The 22,771-nt window shown below is 39.5% G+C and overlaps 4 protein-coding genes across 4 annotated transcripts; 3 read left to right on the top strand and 1 right to left on the bottom strand.

Moving 5' to 3' along the window:
• Positions 1 to 2,019: 2,019 nt before the first annotated feature.
• LOC115241402 lies at positions 2,020 to 6,856 on the bottom strand. The gene is made up of 4 exons (XM_029817147.1): positions 6,480 to 6,856; positions 4,196 to 4,355; positions 3,074 to 3,750; positions 2,020 to 2,659 (listed from the first exon to the last, which is right to left on the bottom strand). Exons 2-4 carry the CDS (start codon positions 4,224 to 4,226, stop codon positions 2,420 to 2,422), a joined length of 948 nt encoding a protein of 315 aa, XP_029673007.1. The 5' UTR covers positions 4,227 to 4,355; positions 6,480 to 6,856; the 3' UTR covers positions 2,020 to 2,419.
• A 6,650-nt stretch (positions 6,857 to 13,506) lies between these two features.
• LOC115241413 lies at positions 13,507 to 14,520 on the top strand. Its single transcript, XM_029817159.1, has 2 exons — positions 13,507 to 13,842; positions 13,894 to 14,520. The coding sequence occupies exons 1-2, from the start codon at positions 13,507 to 13,509 to the stop codon at positions 14,518 to 14,520; spliced, it is 963 nt and encodes a 320-aa protein (XP_029673019.1).
• A 729-nt stretch (positions 14,521 to 15,249) lies between these two features.
• LOC115241410 lies at positions 15,250 to 17,289 on the top strand. The gene has a single exon (XM_029817158.1). It carries the CDS (start codon positions 15,250 to 15,252, stop codon positions 17,287 to 17,289), a length of 2,040 nt encoding a protein of 679 aa, XP_029673018.1.
• Positions 17,290 to 17,691: 402 nt separating this feature from the next.
• On the top strand, positions 17,692 to 18,663 carry LOC115241409. Its single transcript, XM_029817157.1, has one exon. The coding sequence runs from the start codon at positions 17,692 to 17,694 to the stop codon at positions 18,661 to 18,663; it is 972 nt and encodes a 323-aa protein (XP_029673017.1).
• Positions 18,664 to 22,771: the final 4,108 nt, after the last annotated feature.

Raw genomic sequence — 22,771 nt, 5'->3', positions numbered from 1 at the left:
CATTTATATATGTTCTAAGGGTCCAGCCCAGAATTGTTGTGTGGATGGGAAAGTGTATGTGTGGACGCAGTGGGTTCCGCCTCCCCCTACGAGGGGGCTCTACTTCCGGAAGATATAACCTAATCCAAACCTATTTCTGGAAATTTGGTTTGAGTTATACAACATAACCCCAACCAAATTTTAGTTTTAAATCATCGTTTTATCGTTTTATTTCTCAAACTTTATTTGTTAATAACTTTGTAATAAATAATGACCGCCGATTAAGTTATAAGGAAAAGTTACTCAGGATTATGTCCTTGACAACATATGTCAAGGTCAACGTCATTGGAGCTGGGTCCGCTATAGTAAATAATTACCTTTTATATCATATTATAGCTACTATACGTGACATATTGGAGAAGTTTTATGTTAGTTGCAATCAAAATTAAGTAGTTAGGATTTTTATTCCTTAAAAAAGAATCAACTATATAATTAATAAGATATTCATGGTTGATTAATTATAGTTTACAGAAAAATTTACAAATTAGATATTATTGAATATGTATTAAATAATTTTTAATTATATTTATTCAAACTTAAGGTTTGTATACATAAATAATTATGTATACATAAAAATGTGTATACATAAATTTTTGCAAAATTTTTCATAAACATTTTTTAATTTGGACATCTATATTATTTCTGTTATTTTAAATTTATCAAATTTGCATTTAGCGACCTAAAAACCCCCTAAGTTTGAATAAACATAGTTAAAAATTATTTGAAGATATAAATAATCTAATTCGCAACTTTTCCGCAATAGACCTCATATTTAACCATGAATATTTTATTAACATAATCTACATAACAAATTCCGATAAATGTTGACATTAATTTATACCTCACAGATCACTTTTCTTTTGACATATGTTATACAGGATGCAAACATAATGTGTATATGTGTATTATATATGTTGTAATGTTGTTTTATATTTAGCATATTGCGTTTGCGGAGCGAAAAAAGATATTAATTAAAAACATATAAATATAATAAATTAGTATTATATAGTGAAACCGTAACACGTAGAGAATTATTATATAAGGAACCGCAAATATAAAAAATTAATACACACGCACATCTCGTCCCATATATCAACTTAAATTTAAATGGTTCAAACTGAACTCTTGTGAGCATAGTGGTTTTCCAAAAGCTATCTGTGTTAACGAACGGAGAGATATGCATAATTTTTTTATAATATGAATTTTTTAACATGAAAGAAGTTATAGCGCTGTTTGAAATGAATACAACAATGTATGATATAATGTAAATATTTTACATATTATACGAGTTTTATCAACTTGAAATATCGCGGGCGACATCTACTGTTTTATTTTCGGCCCTGCAATATGGCCAACTTCGGATTGATTATGATTAAATAACAACATGACATATGTCAATCTCTAATGCACGAGTCAGAAGTTAGCCATAACGCAGGGCAGAAAGTGAAAAAGTAGATGTCGCCCGCGATATTTCAAGTCGATAAAACTCGTATAATATGTAAAATACTTACATTATATCATACATTGTTGTATTCGTTTCAAACAGCGCTACAACTTTTATCACATCGAAATATTCGCATTATTATAAAAAAGTGCATACCTCTCTGTTCGATAACATAGATAGCTTTTGAAAGCAACCACTATGCTCAAAATAGAGCTCACATCAGTTTGAACCATTTAATTTAAAATATATATTTGTTACGGTTTATCTCTTTTAGTTTAAAAGATAAAGGAGGTGGCCACTTTTGGTGGGACACCCTTATTATATTTTGTGTGGGTATGTATGTGTATTATATGTATATAATATCATATTATTATAATAGGATAGAGAGATATTATTAGAGAGAAAGAGAGAATATTTATTAGAGAAAAAGAGAAAATATTAATTAACAGAAAAAGTTTCCTTCTGTTTTTGCTATGATCTTATTATCTATCATATATATAATAGTAATTTTTATATAAGAAAAAATATAAATGCAATTTTTATTAATATAATATATAATATTTTATTTTTCTCATAAAATCAACCGCTTTTACAATATTATACAAGTAATAAGACTTTGTTATCACTGTACACTCTTGCACATTAAAATATACGGCACTTTCATAACAACACTTTTTTTATTAATTAAGATTATAATAGTTCTACAGTTTGATTTATAATTATCGCGAATACCATTCACTCACACAGAATAATATTTTTTAGTAATTTGTTGAACGCAAAAACGCATCGTTGCAACCTGAATACTTATATCTCTAATTTACATGATAAATAGCTGAATCAAATTAATGTAAGTCACACTTTGCAACAAAAGAATTTCTTAATTTCGTGTCTCATACGCGTCATTCGTGCATGAATAATGCAATTGTTCTCGGTATCTTAGTTATCTTCCTCAGACGAATTGTCTATTAACCATCTGCCTATGAAGATACTAGCAGATTCTGCTTCCTTCACAGCTGGCGGTTCGCTCTCCGCGGGTTGGATCGACTCGAGCCTGAGCCGTACGTTCTCGTAAAGAGTCGTTACCACTTCTTCGTTTATTTTGCTCCTTGTTATCACATTCGACGTACCGGATATGAATTCTGTCGACATTATGATGATGTGTCCATTCGACAAACTCTATGACAGAAAAAGAGGAAATGTAGATTCTCGGTTATCATAGAGACAATTATAAGTATTATAATTAATTATTATTTGCCTATTATACTTTAATTAAATTGAAAATGATATTCAAATTTTTATAGTAAATTAAAACTGACTTGATAATGATTAAATATTAAAGAATAAAAGCTGTATTTTGCATTGTATCTTATTTCATCATTTGTAGAGTTTTGACAACTTATAGCATATCTATTCATAAATATTGAAGATTGTTAACGTACATAACTCGCCATATCGATTATCTGTCAGAATCGATTATTGCACAGTTTTGCACATTATTGAGCATTTTTATGTATATACATTATAATTATGTATGGGCAAGGAGAGAAAGATTCAATAAAACGATCATAAAAGTATATAGTCGGCCCTTACTGCGTCAGATATAATGTCGCTTTCTTCTTGGAAGCTGTCGGCACTGCCGAAGAAATATGGCACCTTATGCGCGCACATGTATAGGTTCCTGATCTTTCGTATTTGCACCAGTTTTCCGTCCCTCAATCCAAAGACCGGCCTGAGCGCATAATTTGGTTTCCCATACAACGAACGATCCACAAGCTTCTTGTCGATCTTGAAAGTTGTGTAACACTCGCCCTGGGTAAAGTTCTCCATCGCGTCAAAAATCACGTCATTGCCGATGCCTTCGAGGATGGCGCCCACACTCAACTGACCCACAATCAGCCTGATCATATCAAGCTCGCGCGGCTGAATGTTCTCGTTCACTACGAGATCGTCCAGTCCTCGCTTGTTGAACTTGATCTCAAATTGATCCTCGTTAATCTCATAAGCTGGTTGTCGGTTCACTTGTCCAGTTGGCGTCGCCAGTTCCGACGGATCGAGACTATCCGTGACGAAACTGTTCGCCTTCGAGTCCTCGAAGTGACAGCTCAATGAGTGACCACTCTTCAACGGCTGGCAAATCAGCTTCGACTCCAAATTCAGCCGTACACTACCGTAAATGCCCTCCTCCGGGATCGCAGTGCAGTTCACCTGGACCTGAAACGTGTACTCCGGTCCATGCGCCCACGTTTCATCGGTAGAAAGATGCGCCGCTGGGAAAAAAAAATAAGCATCATCGTATCATTGCACGCATGGGGCCCGCGAGAATGGCCGGTCTGAATGGCTGACCGGTTAGGAGATTGAATGGAGTTTGATTAGAGCGGCGAGTATGACGTCAATATCTTGACGTCATACTCGGTTAAATATCTTTGTTATCTCTCTGGCACGGTTAAATATCTTTGTTATCTCTCTCGGCTTAAGGACGTTTCTTTCACGGTTTCCGGTAAGTGCTCACATTACGTGTTGGTTCCATTTCGTAAACCCGACTTGCCGGTATCGATCCGGTATCGATCCTCATACTTACGGAAGGTAACGTCATTCGAAACAAACTGAGAATCAATTGCAAGAGAATCGGGAATCGGCAAACGATCTCAATTTGAGTCGGTCCCATCCCAAGTCGTCTACGCGATGCTGGCGACGGCAATTCGAAATTCTCACCTAAGAAGAACGGTATCACTACGACGTTCATCGTGACACCGTGCAACGTTGATCCACTTTAATGGAGTTACTGATGTTGGAGCTGCTCTTATACAAGCGGCTAAACTGCACTACTGACCTCTTCTTACGATTAACGAGCTCCAATTTATTTGAAGCCGTTCTCCGTTTGTCACGGGAAAATAAAGCGTTTGTTAAACAAAGAGTAATATTTTTAAAAATTTAACGAAGAGTAAAGTAGCGGATAAAAAATAAGTAACTATTAAGAAGGAACTGGACGGATCAGCTATGTCAAAAGTTGATAAATCTAACACATTTCGCGATTCAGGACATTTGACATTGCGCAAAGCGCTTTTAGCCTTTCAAAATATAAAATTAATTAATTTATGAGTTAAAGTAAAGATTTGCCCTGTAGAATATATAATTTAATCTCAGAATCGTAAATTATCTTATATCGAAAGTTATAACTTTGTTATAGTGATTGTACCACAAAAATTTTATAGTGAATCTACACAGAAATTCATGAAAATAAAAATTTTAATTCTACAGGGCAAATAATTATTTTAACTCATAAATTAATTATTAATTTTATATCTTAAAAGGCTAACAGTGCTTTATGTGTGTATGTGCGCAATGTCAAATTTGTGAATCTCGAAATGTATTATATTTATTAATTTTCAACGTAGCTGATTCATCCAGTTCCTCCTTGAATGATAAGAGAGACGAATCCTGAATTCGATTTTGGTAAGCATAATTTGTTATACACATTTTACTGAAATAAACTTTATTTTCAAACGCATATACAGGGTGGTCTATTTTAAAAGAGCCAGTCAAATATCTCGAAAAATATGGAAGATACGGAAAAACGTTTCAGACAAAAGTTGTTTGGTTCGAAGGGGGACATAAGATGGCGCCATTGATGTGACCTTGGATAGTCATTTGAAGGTCACATGAAGGTCACTTTCAATTTCTTAAATGGAAACCCCTATTTTTTATTGCATATTCTTATAGCTTATGTCGAGAGCTTTCCAAAACACTATAATAAAGTATTTTTTCATTAAGTACTTTTTGAGTTATTTTATATTTTAATCTGACATATTTTGATATAAAAATTAAAATATCTCGTAAAATATTTAGTTTTTGACAATCTTACCGTAATACTTTTATGTACAGAATAATAACACAAATCAATTAGTGTAAAGAAAAAACAAATAATTGTTTAAAAAATATATATTATAAATACATTATAAATAATTACCTACTTTTTCTTAAAAACAATTATTTTTTTTACTAATTTCGAATATCCGACAGCTTCGAGTTGCCAAAGAATCATTACGATAGCTTAATTGTTAGAATGATACTACCGTGAATATATATATATATATATATATATATATATATATATATATAATATACACATAACGTATATATGTAAAAAATGCATTATTCGGTGTGTATATGGGAGAGAGAGAGATATCCATATTGTATAAAATTAATCTAAAGTATAAGAGAAAAAGGATAATATTTATGTATATATGTATATTGTTTTATTTATGTATTAAAATACTATATAAAAATATATATATCGCTGCTAATCTCGATAACGGCATTGTTCAAATGATACAAATGTAAAACGTAAAAAATATAGCATTACGATCAATTACAAAATTTCGCAGTTTTAATTATGAAACATAATCTCTATTTAATATGTGACGTCATACGTTCCAGTTTTGCAAAAAATATTGATTTTAAATTGAGATAATGCTTAAGGCTCCCGCACAATCGAAAATATAAAGAACAAGGAACAAATATTAGAGATAAGGACTGACTTGACTTTTGTTAAAGTAACTTTTCTTTCAATTTTCCAGGTTATGTGGTGTTTACATAGCTTGTAAATTACTTTAAAGTAACGTTACTTTACTTTAAAATATTGTAAAGTTATTTTAACAAAAGTCAAGTCAGTCCTTATCTCTAATATTTGTTCCCTGTTCCTTATATTTTCGATTGTGCGGGGGTCTTTATTAATAAGATTCCGAGTCGTCATTTGTCATTTTTAAATAGGAGCAATATAATATTAATCCAATCCTCAAAGATGCATTTCGCAATCAGCGTTATTATAGTCTAACAGATAAATCTTGCACGGATTAAACATTTTTTAAAAAATTGTATTTATTTGTAACATATATTTTTTCTTTGTTCTATAAACCGCATTGTTATTCGAATTAATTTTCCTTATTATACATGCCAATGTCATTGAACATTAATATAACTTATTAATACACATTACCTTTTCAATATATAATAATCATATGCCAAACTATTTCAACTTTAAACTATAAATATGTTGGTACGATCATTTTTACTTTCTCATCTAAGATTTCACAAAAAAAAATCTAGAGCTTGTGTTTGTAAAATAGTATGTATATATAGATGCTAATCCCCTGCAAAATATAAGGATTAATTTCACATGCGGTTTCGACAAGAATGTTTAACATCCCACATAGCACAGAACATTGTAGCAATATTGCTGTAATGTTCTGTGCTATGTGTGATATCACAAGATCACGTGGAGAAAAGATCAGTATTATGATCAGTATTATGATCAGTATTTTACTACGCATTAAATTTTAATCTGCTCTTTACTGACGTTTGACGACACCGATAATAAACAATGATGAATCTTAATCGAATGGACCTAACTAACCTAAGACAAGCAGCTGACGATCTCTCTCACCGCTGCCAGTGGATAACTCCGGTTTTAAATTCTGTAGCCCTGCTCTTATAGTGGCATCAAGTACACAGCGTCGTTTAAATATATACGTGTCGTACCCATTTGTATACTTCTAGTGATATGATTGACGTGATAACGAAAAGAACAAGTGGGATAACAACATCCTGTTTACAGCCGCTTCTTCTATTGGCCTATTGAGTGGTTCAGTACTATTATGTACCGGAGGTTTAAACGAGCCAATATTATTTGCATTATATTGATAATATGGAAAACGATATAACTGCATATATTAATGTAAAATAATAATAATAATAGCATAATAAATTCTCTTATTGCTTTTATTAAAATAATTACCGATAAAAGAGAAAAGAATTATTGCTCTATCAGAATCTCTTTTACTTTCCTTACCATTTTAAAATAAAATTATATTTACACAGAAAAGGAGTCCAATTATAAAATAAAAATATCAATATTTTTTTTAATGCAACTCTGTAGCTCGCATATCGATTTTTTATGTCGACCATTGGTCAGTAGTAATATTGCATAAAACATCAAGTTTTGAAATAAAAATAAAATACGGATATATAAAACAAGATACAAAAGACAATAAAATAAAAAAAATACGTAACACACACATACTTAATGCCACTAATAATTAATAATATGATTATATATATATATATTTTGGAAAAATAAAACATTTTATAAAAACGTGTCCAAATACAATATTAAAATCGAGATAATTAACTCTAAAATAGAGATTACGTATGCTTTATAATATATTACATCGTAAGACTTGACGTGGACCGTGTCACAATTGAAATATAAAATACCCGAATGACCGACATATATATATAAAGAAGTGCGTTTATTGACCCAAGGTCATTGTAATGATTTCATAAGCGGCAAAGTGCGCTTGACATGCACACCGGTCCACGGTGGTTTAGAAAAGGAAACGGCGATAATATAACACAATTCTGCTCGTGTATAGCTCTAGATACAATACATGTTTTTTCTTTGCAAATTTTTGTACTAAAAGTATATCTGATAAATCAATAAACGAGGAAATAAGTGGTAATATCATTACATATAACTAAAATATTAGTTACTACATTAAATTTTATTACATAAAATCGTTGATAAAATTGATATAAGTTAGCTTTAATTTAAAAGATGCCAAAGCACAAATCTTTTTATTTTATTTTATGTACGATTAATCTTTGATCTCTACATATATTTTTGTAAACTGTTTTGACATTATGTTGTGTAGAAAAATATATGATATAAATATATAATTAAAGATAATATTCTAATATTCTCATCTTTATGATACTCTAATAGTTTAATTTTATTAACTATGCATATATATTTTTCTCTTTAAGTAAAGGCGTTTTGGAGATCTTCAGATCAATTCCATTTTTTAAATAAAGTGTTATATTTTTTATATTACAGTTAGAGAAAATATGTTGAATTAAATATTTATAAACTAATCTCATTACTCTTATCTTTCAAAGGAAGTTTTCGTAATGCTTTTTTGAAGACAATATATATGTTTCCTGAACATATCCAATGTTTTTACCCATCAAGCATCGATAAGAAACATCTTGACAGAAACCATAACATAAAAAATGTGTTTTTTACATTTCTATAGACAGGATAAATTAATTCTTTTGATTCAAAATTATGTACACGTATGTATACGTATATATACGTATAATTATGTACTACGGAGATTACATGTTAATTTGTGCTTCCAAATGTATGAATAATCCTTTTTTTAAAACAAATTATAATTGTCTCAAACTGTACAAAAAACTAAAAGATGACGAAAAGATGTCTAAAAGATGCAACGCGTTATGCATTATCTATAAGTATTTAAGTTTTAGTCTTTAGAGAACTATGTACAACTATATACAACCTGCAAAGCGCAGTTAATAAGATTGTATACTACTTTTATCAGTTTAATTTCTGATACAATCTCTATACAGAAGATTCAGATATATTAAACTGATTTTTGAAAATCGGACAGATATGTGTCTAAAATTCATTTATTTGGACAATTTCTGTCTAAGTAAATGAAAATCGTTTGTTAGGCCGGATCTACAATAAGTGTAGTAAACCTTTAACCTTTTGTTTTAAGCCCTAAAATATGACATAGTTTCCGAGAAATGTTCCCCGTGTTGCTTGAAGCTCTAATCTCTAAGCTTTAATCGAACTGGCTAGATCTCAACTCTTAAAGCTTTCGACCGATATAATTCTAAAGGCTAAAGGCTTACTATACCTATTGTAAATCCGGCCATATTGTCTACTTAAGATATAACATAGAAGTTAATTTCCATATAAATAAAAAATCTTTAGTTTTATAATTTTTTTTTAAATTATCTTTTCGGCAAAGCGAAAAAACAACTAAATGATGTTTTTTCAGCCAAACAAAAAGTTCATTTGCTTATTGCTATATGTGACGCACTATGCAACATCTATTTCGTATTTGAATCATGAAAACTATATAAAACCTGTAAAGCGCGGCTACTAAGATTGTAACAACTATTTCTATCAGTTTAATTTCTAATACAATTCTCATACGAGCGATTCAGATATTTAACTGATTTTTGGAAAATTGGACAAATAAATGTTCGATTTTCACTTATTTGGACAGAAATTGTCCGAATAAGTAAAAAAACGTTTGTTATTGTCTATTGAAGATATAAAATATAAAAGTTAATTTCTATATAAATAAAATCTTTAGTTTTATAAATTAAATTATTTAAATTTAATTATATATATACATACATTTATAATTATAGTGGGCCAAATATTTTTGTTCATACATACATAGGATATGTAACTGCAATGTATATAAATACAATATAATATATGTTTATTATTACATTTATTATAATGAGAAATTACAGCTTACCGATAATATTTATGTGATATTATTTGTAATACTCATAATTTTGTTACACTGATGTATTTAATATAACAATTAATATAACGATTAATATAACGATTAATATAACATTAATATAACGATGTTTATTGGATTCTAATCCTACAATACATACATATAATTAGAAAGATTAAAAGATGTCATAACAAAACCATAAAGACAATTAAAACTTTTAGTCATCTTTTAGATGACTTGGTGCTGTCTGGGTATGTAAATGCATTATTTTATTAATTCCGTGAGAAAGCAAACTGTTCTCGCGGATAAAAGAAAAAACCGGTATTTTGACCGTTTCTTAAACGGTTTTATTTTTTTGTCGAAAAACTATTTTTTGAGTGGACATTTTAACTAATGAGAAACGTTTTCCAGAGCTGGTCATAAAACATTTGAAAGAAATATCTATGAAACGTTTTTGAAACAAAGACGATCTAGTTATTCTATCTATATATATGATAGATATTCTATATATGATAGATATTCTATCTATAAATATGATAGAATAATCTTAATATTAATAGAATAACCTTAATATTAATACAAAAAAAAAAATTTTTTATTAAAAGCAACATTAAAAGCAATAATAATATTTGTAGTTATTTATTATTTTATTGTTTTACTTCTTTATATTATTATAAATTTGTATACGACGGCCTTTAATACGCACACTTTTAGTGCGCATTAGTTCGGAATTTGCTATAAATTAAAAAAGCATAATTTGATATTGCCTGATACATTTCATACTTTTGTTTCCAAAATAATAAAGAAAGGAAAACAATTTATTGTAGATATATAACTTCTACATTGTGTTAAAGAAAATTTATTTTATTACGCAATCGTATAAATTCCCATTATCCTGAACCACAATATTGTAGATGTAGCACGGACATATATCAAATGGCGGTTTTATCATGGCACCGAATAGTAGATGTGGCCATGTAGTTCCAAGCGACTATTAAAATGGTATAGAGGCACTGTTGTATGGGCATTTAAATGTCTTATAAAAAAAAGTCTATGGTCTATTCTATTCTATGCGTAGATACATAAAAATATTTCATTAATAACTTAATATTCAAATATTTCTTATTATATTTTAATGTATTATTCTTACATATATTTTTATATTTCATTAAAAATTTAATATTCAATTTAATATTTAACACAAAACATTTTAATAATATATCGCTGTTCGTAGTATATATTAAAATAAAAAAATATTATGCGCAGCTAACAAAACATATTAATAAATCCATAATATTCCCGTATTTTTCATCTATAATTTATATATGTAACATAGACATAGAGAGCAAACGACGATTTTATTGATGGTATTAAAAAATAGATGTAGCCATGTTACAGACTTCCATATATTATACCTAGACTGCTAACACGGCTATATTCCATATAATAACATGTAAAGCAAGGGCAGCCATCTACAATTGGACAGAATGTCATATCGGATATTGCAAAATTGTGCAGGATTCGATATGAATTCGATATTCGATCGATTCGTATCATTCAAACGTCAGTCATTTATTTTTAAACATATACGTTTAAAACATTTTCAAGTAAAAATAAAGGTAAATATGCCGATGAAGGGAGGCAGTCCCGATGACATTGACCTTGACATATGTTGTTAAGGTCATGATCCTGAACAACATTTAATAGGTTTTAGCAGTCGCTCGTTTTTTATTAAAAAGTTATTAACAAAAAAAGTTTGAAAAATATAGCAGTTTATTTTGAGTATTGAAAGGCATAAATGACTAATATGTATGTGGAAATAGTACATGTATGAACGAAGGAAAGTCATTTAAAGCAGTGAATTGTTGATATATTAAACAGTCTTTTTGTTAAAGCAGCGAATAGTTGATATAGAAAAGTATATATACAATTATGCTGCGTCGTCTTGTCCTCTAGATCAATGCGTAGTAACGTCAGTTGCTCGATCCGCCACATTTTTCAAATTCCGCTTAAAACTTGCGCCTCCGGCTATAGAGGGCGGTCCGGTACCCTCATGACGCCCATGCAGGAAGAGTAAGGAGAGTTATCTCAATAGTGTAGAAAGGAAAAAAGTTGGTCACGAAAAATGTTCCCTATGTGGCCAGGTTTGCCAAATGGAATAATTGGGACCATTTTGTCGCCATCTTGAATATTCGTATATGTATAGTGTTACGTTTAGTTGTGGTAGTAATTAGTAAGTAGTATGTCATCCAACACACTTACTGATCACTAATACAACTAAACATAACACTATATATGTACGAATATTCAAGATGATGACGAATTAGTCCAAGTAATTCCATTTGGCAAACCTGGCCACATACGGAACATTTTTCGTGACCATTTCCAATCTAGGTAGATAACTCTCCTTACTTTTCCTTCATGATGACACCGCAACGCCATTACCTCTTTCTGTGCGATCCGAGACAGTCGTAAAAAATCATTAAATAAGAGAAAATCTTAAAATTTTTGGTGATTCAAAAAGAAAGTATGAGTTCATCCTTAGAAGAATCGGTGAGAAGCTCACGAAAATGAAGAAAATCGACGAAGGACGCCTTTTTGGAGAAACTACATCGCTTGGAAGCCAAGTACAAGCGATCGTGTTCCCGTGAGAAGTCTCGACGAGAACGTTCGAGATCTCGTCACAACAAACGCTCAAGGAGAGGTTATTCCGACAAAGAGAATGAGGAGCGTATCGCTGGGAAAAATAGACGTGCATCGCATTCTAGTCGAAAACAGTCAATCTCAACCAGGCGAGTAAGGAAGCATTCGGAAATTTGGTCCGACAAAAGAAGCGGTGAGCGTTATCCGCAAGATGCGTCACGTTCCAGTCGGTCGTACTCGAGTTCGAGCGAGTCAGAGACATCGATGTCAGCGAATGGGCTCGACAAAGAAGAAGAGGATCAACCGTTAGATGCGTCGGTAAAACAACCAGATGCCGATGGGAAAAATAAATCCGTGGATCTCGACGAGTCGACGTTGGGCTTGTTGGGAGATGATCCAACTAAAGATGATCAAATAGGTTTCGATATTCACGTGGCAGTAGCAGAACGTTGGGATAAAATTTTGCGAGACGGCCTATGGAAAGATCAGAAGCGTGATCTCCAAGGGAAATACCCAACAATAGGTAATTGCCGTCTCACCAATGCGCCAAAGTTAAACCCTGAGATCAGAACTGCCTTGTCGGCTTTGGCGATAAAGAAAGATACCTACCAATATTTGGCTCAAAATCAGCTGGGAGTTGGCATCAATGCTATTGGCGTTACCGGAGGTGTTAAACGCGAAGAAAAGTAGCGAGCAATGTATTAAAATTTATCGAACGTCTTGCCGACGCAGGTAGGATTCTGTCTGACTTGCACCATGATATGTCCAAAACAAGAAAATCGTTTATTGTTCCGGGATTAAATCCTATTGTGAAACATATCGCCAACGATTTTCGTCTTTTCTCTGTCGAGTGTCTGTCTCGAGTGCACCACAATCTCGCAGGGCTCCTCTCGCCCACGTCCACTTCTTTATCGCACATTTGCTGGTCCTTCAAGCCGGATTTCCTGCTATCCGGTGCCGGTGCGTGGAGTGAGTGCAGCGCCTGCGGTGAGTCCGTCAGTACTCTTCCGGACGTCGACCACCTGAAAGAGAAGGATGAATAAGGACAGGGAACCAACTGTCCGCTCGCAGTCGGACTTATACGGGCGCATTGCCCGCGCGTACGAGAACTTGCGGAAATCGGGATCCGCCAATATCACGATCGGGCTGGCAGAAGCGAGACTCCAAGCCCTCGAGGCCAACTGGGCGAAGTTCGAGTTCCAGCACGACAAGCTCCTCGAACACTGGGAGGCCCTGTCGGACAGCCAGTATGTAAAAACCGACATGCCAACGTTAGCCGAGGAGGCGTACCTGACGCAGAAGGGCATGTTCTTGGACACGCTTCGACGCCTCAGAGCCGCGGAGAGGACCGAGACTCCGACCATCGGAACGGCGCCGTCTCATCCGGCGCGAACGACCCTGCCGAGAATCTAACTCCCGCAGTTCTCCGGTCTGTACGAGGATTGGCCGTCGTTCCGCGACCTCTTTCACTCCCTCATCGGGAAAGACGAATCCACCGCCGACGTCGAGAAGCTCCACTATCTGAAGTCGTGCCTGAAAGGAGAAGCAGAGCTTCTAGTTCGCAGTCTCCCCACAACAGGCGAAAATTTCAACCGCGCGTGGAAGACCCTCACGGACTACTACGAGAACAAGCGCCTCCTGGTTCGGTCGTACATATCGAAGTTCACAGCCATCCAAAGGCTGAAGAGTGAGTCAGCCTCAGACCTGCGCAGACTGTATCACGGCGTAATGAGCACCGTCGGCTCGCTCGAGAGCATCGGCCGGCCGATAACGCGCGGGGAGGATCTTTTCGTGCACCTCGTCGTGGATCTGCTGGACTCCCGGTCGCGTCGCGAATGGGAGAACGCGAGTAGCAGCACGACAGAGCCGCCTTCGCACGCCGCGTTGCTGCAGTTTCTCGACCATCGGCTGCATACGCTCAAATCATTGCAGTCGGCCAAACCGGAAATGATCCCCGCGAAACCGAGTGCGAATTCAGGGCGTCCGACACGAGTGCTTCACGCCCGGAAACCGGAGGGCAAGCGCGGTCGCTGTTCGATGTGTCAATAGGACCATTACATAATGTTCTGCGACGCGTACCAATCGAAAACCGCGTCGGAGAAGAGGCGGCACGTCGAAGCCAATAACTTGTGCTTCAATTGCCTCGGACGGCATAAAGCGAGCGAGTGCAAATCAAAGAAGACGTGCACGTCGTGCGGCGCGCATCACCATTCTACTCTGCACGATGCGTGCAGCACACACGAGGCAGTCAAGTCCTCGCACGCCGCGAACCGAACGGCTAAACGCGCTCCTGCAGTGCTTCTGGCGACCGCGCGCGTTCGTGTGGCAGACAGATTCGGCGTCTTGCATGCCGCGCGCGCCCTAATCGACCAAGGCTCGGAAACCTCGCTGATCGCGGAATCGCTGGCGCAGCGATTGAGGTTGCCCACCTCAGTCTCGATCTTCGGCATAGGCGGTAAACTTACGAGCGTCGCTCGGGGCATGGTCGACCTCGAGATGTCGTCACTCCACGGAGAACCGAAGATGACCGAGTCAGCTCTCATCCTTCCTCGACTCACGCTCTACAATGGCGGTCTCCGTGCGGACCGGCAATCATGGGAGCACATTGACGGGCTGGAGCTTGCAGACCCGGAATTCTTTGCGGCCGACGCGGTGGAGCTCCTCCTCGGTGCGGACGTCTATGCAGACATTTTTTTGCAGGGCTTGCGGCGCGGACGATCTCAAGAACCTGTGGCTTAGAACACAAAGTTAGGGTGGATTCTGTCGGGCACCGTCGGCATGGCCAGCGGCCCGCGATCCGCTCAGACTTACCAATGCCACGGAGACGACGAGCTTCCCGGCCTGGTGCAAAGATTCTGGCAACAGGAGGACATGAGCTCCGCGGCTCCTCCACTCACGACTGAGGAACGGGAGGCTGAAGACCACTTCGCGCGGACGCATTCTCGTGACGTCAACGGTCGGTACGTGGTTCGACTCCCGCTCAAGCTGCCTCTCCCGGATCTCACGGGCACAAGGCGCTCCGCAGCCCGCCTGCTCGGGCAGATGGAAAGGAGGTTCGACCGAGATGCTCAACTGCGGCAGCTCTACCGCGACTTCATGCAAGAGTACGAAACCCTTGGCCACATGACGCTCGCTCCATCATCCCGTGACCAACCAAAGCCCGATTGCTTCCTGCCACACCACGGCGTGATGCGCAAGGCGAGCTCACCACCGAAGATCCGGGTCGTGTTCAACGGGTCCTCAGCGGTCGCATCAGGAGCAAGTCTCAACAGGCACTTGAAGACAGGGCCAAACCTGTTGCCTGCCTTGGCCGACGTGTTGCTGCGGTGGCGAGTCCATCGCTACGTACTGGCGAGCGACATCGAAAAGATGTATCGCCAAATACTCGTAGCCCCTCAGGATCGCCATCTGCAGCAGATTCTATGGCGTCACGACAACCAGACCGCCCAGCAAGAGTTCGAGCTAAATACAGTGACGTACGGGCTGGCGTGCGCCCCGTTCCTGGCAATGCGCTCTCTGCGACAGCTCGCCGATGACGAGGAGGCCCGCTTCCCCAGGGGATCAGCCGTCCTGCGCCGGGATGCCTATGTGGACGACATCCTCACGGGCGCATCCTCCATCGCAGAAGCACTGGACCTTCGGCAGCAGCTGACGCAACTGTGCACGGCGGGCGGGTTCCCGCTGCGAAAGTGGTCAGCAAATTCTCCCGGCCTGCTTGCCGACATCCCACCGGAGCACAGAGCACAGCGCGACTTGCGGGCGTGGGCCCCGCATGAGAGTCACGGCACTCTCGGCCTTCAATGGCACCCGAGCATCGACGACTTCTCCTTCTCGACCAGGAACATCGCTGTGGTTGTCTACACCAAGCGGTCTGTCTTGTCGTTGACGGCTCGCCTATTCGACCCACTGGGGTGGCTGGCTCCTGCGGTTATCCGGGCGAAAATCCAGTTCCAGTCGACCTGGTTGCTCGGCATCGATTGGGACACCCCGTTGGACGACACCAATGCGCAACTCTGGCGCAGCTTCCAAGCCGACCTGCACAGGCTGGAGGAGATTCGCGTTCCACGGCATGTCCAACTCAGCAGGTCAAGCTCCTCGATCGAGTTCCATGGCTTCGCAGATGCATCCGAGCGGGCGTACGCTGCGGTCGTCTATGTGAGAGCGGAGACCTGCGAGGGGCAGAAAGAGGTAAAGTTAATTGCAGCAAAAACCAAGGTCGCGCCGTTGAAAACGGTGTCTCTCCCACGACTGGAGCTCTGCGCGGCAACCCTGCTTCGTCAGGCTAGCTGCCCATGTCCAGCGCACGCTCGACCAACCGAATATTCCCGTCCACCTATGGTCCGACTCCACGGTCGCACTGGGCTGGATCCGTGGCCATCCGTCGCGCTGGAAAACGTACGTCGCGAACCGAGCCGCCGAAATTCAGACGACTCTGCCAGAGGCGGCGTGGCATCATCTTCCTGGACCGGAAAATCCCGCCGACTGCGCATCGCGGGGAGTTTCCCCAGGCGACCTGGCCGGGCACCCGCTCTGGTGGACAGGGCCCCCCTGGCTTCAGGAGGACAAGGCCGCGTGGCCGACATTGCCGGACGAGGTGATCGACGACGACCCTCCAGAGGCGCGCTCAAGGACTCACGCTGTCGCGGCGCCAGCAGGAGAGATCGGCGAGGCGGACGAACTCACGCGATTCTCGTCACTAAACCGCCTGCTACGAGTGACAGCCTGGTGTCGCCGATGGATGCCTTAGCGACCCAATGCTCGGCGTCCAGAAACGGAGGTGAATCAGCCGCCATCCAGGACCACTCTTTCGGCCGCTGAATGCGACGAGGCTCGCCGGGCGTGGATTCGGGTGATGCAAGCTGGGGAATACGAGCAAGAAATGAAGACGCTCGCGCGGGGGGCCAAATTGCCTAGCAAGAACTCGCTCATAAAACTTACCCCTTTTGTAGATCTGCAAGGCATCCTCAGGGTTGGTGGGCGGATAAAACATGCGCTCTTGGCGTTCGACGAGAAGACCCGACGATCCTGCCACGATCATCGCGCTTCACGCGCATCATCATAGAGGCATGTCACCAGCGGACTCTGCACGGCAGAGTGCAACTCACCCTCGGGTCGCTTCGCCAACAGTACTGGATTCCTCGGGGGCGTCACCTGGTGAAGGCCGTGATCCAGCGCTGTGTCACCTGTGTGCGATGGCGGGCGGCCACGCAGCAACAAATCATGGGTGATCTGCCGCGGTCACGCGTCATGCCAGCAAGGCCATTCTTGCTCACCGGCGTGGACTACGCCGGCCCCATCCAGTTGCGAACGAGCAAGGGGCGCGGGCATCGAGCTCACAAGGCCTTCATCGCGGTCTTCGTGTGCCTCAGCACAAGGGCGGTGCATATTGAGGTGGTCTCCGACTACACCGCGGAAGCATTCCTGGCAGCATTGCGGCGGCTCACGGCTCGGCGGGGTCTCTGTCGCTCCCTTCACAGCGACTGCGGCACCAACTTTGTCTGCGCCGACGCGCAGATCCGAGCATTTTTCGCCGCCAGCAACCCGGAACAGCGCCAAATCGCCGATCAGCTGGCCAACGACCGGATTCAGTGGTGCTTTAACCCCCCGGCAGCACCTCATTTCGGCGGTCTTTGGGAGGCAGCGGTGAAGTCGCTCAAGCACCACCTCCGCAGAGTGCTGGGCGAGACGATGCTGACATACGAGGAGATGAGCACCCTCCTCACGCAAATCGAGGCTTGTCTGAACTCTCGACCTCTCCAGGTGCTATCGGACGACCCGGACGACCTGGCGGCCCAGACACCGGGGCACTTCCTAGTGGGATCAGCCCTCAACGCACTTCCCGAGCCGAGCCTCCTGGAGGCACCAATTGGCCGCTTAACCAGATGGCAGCAACTCCAGAGGATGCGCGACCACTTCTGGGCCCGGTGGTCCCAGGAGTACATCCACTCGCTCCTCCAACGACCGAAGTGGTGGACGAAGAGCGACGACGTGCGAGTCGGTCGCCTGTGTCTCCTGCGCAATGACAACACCCCGCCGACGCGTTGGCCTCTGGCCAGAATCACGCGGGTGCATCCTGGCGAGGACGGTCAAATCCGCGTAGTCACGATCCGCACCGCCGCCTCGGAACTGACGCGACCGATCACAAAATTAATCCTCCTGCCGGAGAGCAACTCCGCCGCGCAGGAGGACTAGCGAGCAAATCGCACGCACGCCACCACTCGACGTCCCTGTAAAGAGAAAATAATAATCACGATCATATGATAATAAACCGCGAAACGCGTCAAAACTTTCTCTCACGCGAGTCCGGCGTGCGCCCAGCGTAAACCCCGGTACGATCAGCTGTTCACTTGGACACCGCGACCTCCGCACAACACCACACGCGACCGCAAATGCCGTCGCGAAAACATCGTCGCAACAACGGCTCTCGAAATCACTTGCACCGAGCAACCGACAAACTCACGACAATTACGCGCATGAACGATGCAGCGTAACGCGTCGCACGATCTGCAGAACTATGAATGGAAGCACATTCCATTGCAGCAGCGTCACGTTCGCGCCGCGTGATCGACCCGCGCCACGCTCGCGCCGCGTGATCGCATGCCGAGACGCCGAACTCGACCGCAAGAAAATCGGCTCGCTTTCAACTCCGGCATATTCCGCCACCAGCCAAAATTTCGTAGGCTACGCCATACAAGGCGGGCGGCACGGTATTCGCGATATATCCGTCGCTCGCGGAGATTATCGCCACGCTCCCGGTCGCTCGCCGGAGCGAAGATTTGATTAAGATTGGAAGAAATCTCATCGACAAAACATTTGTAAATCGTTATCTATTGAAATATAGTCCGTCCAGATTAAACCAAAAAGCAGTGTCGTCAAGTCGCTCGTCTTTTCTCTGTCGAGTGTCTGTCTCGAGTGCACCACAATCTCGCAGGGCTCCTCTCGCCCACGTCCACTTCTTTATTGCACAGTCTCAAAGCGGCAAAAGCTATGAAAAAATCCTTCCAAGGATTTAGTCAAGCAAGGTGGTGAACAGCGGAGAAGTTTTGGTACTAAGGCTCGAGGTGACAATCGTAGATTCCAGTCATCACGGTCGAGACAGGGCGGATACTCGAACCAGCGTCAATCCAGGAGGTTAAACTGGCATCGTCTCTCCGGGATGAGTCACCGGGGCACTCAACGGAAGCAACAGAAATCGAGAGACTTCCGGTCCAAGGACAGTCGTCAACACAAGGACTAGACACGGTGAGAATCGCAGGAAGAGTGAGATACTTTTTCTCGGCGTGGAAAAAATTGACTATCGACCCATTTATTTTACAATGTATAAGAGGATATGTTATTCCGTTTGAGAGTCAACCGCATTCACGATCAAAAAGTATAGAGCCTAGATTAACAGCACAAGAAATCCTTACTTGCGAAATCGAGATTGGTAAACTGCTTAAAAAAATCTCTAGATGTAGCTTTAATAAAAATCAGTTCATTTCACCATATTTTTTGATCGTTAAACCCAACGGTGACATGCGGTTTATTCCTAACCTAAAGAAGTTGAATACGTTTATCTCGGCGCCTCATTTTAAGATGGAAGATAAAAAGACAGCTATTCGCTTAATGCGTAAAGATTCATTCATGGCGTCGTTAGATCTCAAAGATTCCTATTTTTTGATTCCCGTGGAAAAATCATGCCGGAAATATCTTCGATTCAGTTATAAAAACAAGTTGTACGTATTCCATTTGGATTGTGCACAGCTCCGTTCGTGTTCACTAAATTAATGAAACCGATAGCTCAGTATAATAATATAACTTAATAAGTATCATTAAATATTTATTATTTTCTTTGTTTAAATACGGTAACTTTAATATTGACATATTATAACAATATTAGTTAATTGATCAGTAAATAACCTAAAAAAGACGATTAAGTGACGTTATTTCTGTGACGATAATATGTCGTCAAAAATGTCACGTCTGTGTTACGTCATTATTTAGTCGACTGACGTCATATAACGAGAAATGACCTTAAAATAACGTAATGACGATACCTTGCTACCTGGGGAGTTATTAGAAACTGTAGGTATGATTTTAAATTTAGAGAAATGTAGGCTCGTGCTGTCGAAAGAGATAAAGTTTCTCGGTTTTCTGTTAGATTCGGAAGAATTCTGTCTAAAATTGACCGAAGAAAAAAGGTTAGATATACGAAAAAAGTTTAGATATACGATCTAGCAATGAAATTCCGGGATCTCTGTCGTTGTAAAATCTTAAATTCGCAGAATTTATCGGAACTCTAGTAGCCGCGTGTCCTACAGTTAGGTACGGAACTTTGTACACAAAAAGCCTGGAAAAAGAAAAATTTTTAGCGTTGGGAAAAACAAATGGAGATTACGATAGAGATATGACGATTTCGGAGAAAATAATGCCGGATTTAGATTGGTGGATAGATAATATAATGTTGTGCACTAATCCAATAAGGGAAGACCAGTTTGAGATGGAAATCTTCAGCGATGCATCCCTAACGGGCTGGGGAGTTGCCTGTGTCAATAAACGGACACACGGTTTCAGGAACGAGAAAAACATATTAATTTTCTCGAGTTAAGGGGATCCACAAAGGTCTGTTTTACCGATAAAAATGCGAAGTTTGAGTTCAAGTACTAATCTTTTTGTTGGCTATACAGAATAAAAAATCCTTTTCTAGAATTAAAGTACTCGTAATAACGATGTGCGGACGCTATAATTTAATGTAAAAAATCCTAAAAAGTTAAATAATTACAGTTTTCTTATCGGCCTGTTACATCAAGTTGTAACAATACTTATTTAATATAAAAATTCTGCAGTTTGTTCGTGCAAAAGATGTAGCGCCCGAAAATGAGATAACATGAAAGAATAATACTAAATCAGCTTGGAAGCCTATGTAAAAAGATTAGTGTATGAAATTTGGTACTATCAATTGTCAAAAAATTATTTTAATTACAAATATAGAGAAAAAATGTAAATAGTGTTGTAGTTAAATAAAATATTAGATATATAGATCAAAAAAAAATTTGATTTGTTATATATTTTCTCTATATTTGTTATATTTTCTATATTTTTTTGACAATTGACAGTACAATAATTATAGCTATTTAAAAAATATTTTATTGTAGTACTATTTTCTTCTTTTATTTTATTTTTCTTATTTTATTTATTGAAGACTATGGATTGAACAATAAAGATTAAAGATTGGAATTTGACTAATTGGAATAAAAGAAACTAAAATTTCTGTGTTTTAATTGGTCAAATTTCAATCTTCAATCTTCGATCTCAATCTTCAATGCGTAGTCTGAGGCCGATATTACATTTGTCGTACGACAAACTTTTTAGCTCGCTTGTATGTAGCATGTACTTTGTAAGTTGTAAAGCGAGGTCCATCCTGCCTATCGGTGGGGTGGGTGCGGGAGGGGGCCGAAGGCCCCCCTTGCATCCCACCGTGTGTGTGTGTGTGTGCGTGCGCGCGCGCGCGCGTGCTTCCTGTCCGTGCATGTACTTTGGTATATTTCAAACTTTTTTTGTTAATAACTTTTTAATAAGCAACGAGCGACGATTAAATTAGAAGAAAAAGTTACTCGGAATTATGTCCTTGACAACATAGGTCAAGGTCAAGGTCATTGGGGCTAGGTCCCCTATTCGCTATATTTACCCTTATATTTTATTTTTGAACACCCTATATATGTAAAAACTTGTGTTTATTTCAGTTTATATGTGTAGTATACGTAGGACTATTTCTGTAAACTAACTTTAATATCCAGTTTTTCATTGCCAGACTATGTATAAATCTTGATTTTTACAAATTTTTGTTTGTTACTAACTTTTTAATAAGCAACGAGCGACGATTAAATGAGAAGAAAAAGTTTCTCAGAATTATGTCCTTGACAACATATGTCAAGGTCAAGGTCATTGGGGCTGGGTCTCCTATTCGCTATATTTACCCATTGTAGTAATTAGTGCCAGAGGCGATCTATTCGTGAGCTGGTTGTTTAAAAAAAATATTTTATCCTAGAGGCGATCTATTCGTGTGCTGGTTGCAAAAAAATATTTTATCCCAGAGGCAATCTATTCGTGTGCTGGTTGTTTAAAAAGAATATTTTATCCCAGAGGCGATCTATTCGTGTGCTGGTTGTTTAAAAAAAATATTTTATCCCAGAGGCGATCTATTTGTGAGCTGGTTGCAAAAATATATTTTATTCCAGAGGCGATCTGTTCGTGTGCTGGTTGTTTAAAAAAAATATTTTATCCCAGAGGCGATCTATTCGTGAACTGGTTGCAAAAAAAT

The sequence above is a fragment of the Formica exsecta genome, unplaced genomic scaffold (genome assembly GCF_003651465.1).
Source record: "Formica exsecta isolate Colony F162 unplaced genomic scaffold, ASM365146v1 scaffold482, whole genome shotgun sequence".
Classification (NCBI taxonomy): domain Eukaryota; kingdom Metazoa; phylum Arthropoda; class Insecta; order Hymenoptera; family Formicidae; genus Formica; species Formica exsecta.
Note: the sequence above shows the minus strand (reverse complement) of the source record. Positions and strands in the feature narration are given on the sequence as shown.

Coding starts and splice junctions, on each gene's coding strand:
- LOC115241413 (XM_029817159.1), top strand. CDS start 13,507: ATGAATAAGGACAGGGAACCAACTGTCCGCTCGCAGTCGGACTTATAC. Junction 13,843..13,893: donor AGACTCCGACCATCGGAACG/GCGCCGTCTCAT, acceptor TAACTCCCGCAG/TTCTCCGGTCTGTACGAGGA.
- LOC115241402 (XM_029817147.1), bottom strand. CDS start 4,226: ATGAACGTCGTAGTGATACCGTTCTTCTTAG. Junction 3,751..4,195: donor AGTGATACCGTTCTTCTTAG/GTGAGAATTTCG, acceptor TTTTTTTCCCAG/CGGCGCATCTTTCTACCGAT. Junction 2,660..3,073: donor GCGACATTATATCTGACGCA/GTAAGGGCCGAC, acceptor TTTCTGTCATAG/AGTTTGTCGAATGGACACAT.
- LOC115241410 (XM_029817158.1), top strand. CDS start 15,250: ATGGCCAGCGGCCCGCGATCCGCTCAGACTTACCAATGCCACGGAGAC.
- LOC115241409 (XM_029817157.1), top strand. CDS start 17,692: ATGGGTGATCTGCCGCGGTCACGCGTCATGCCAGCAAGGCCATTCTTG.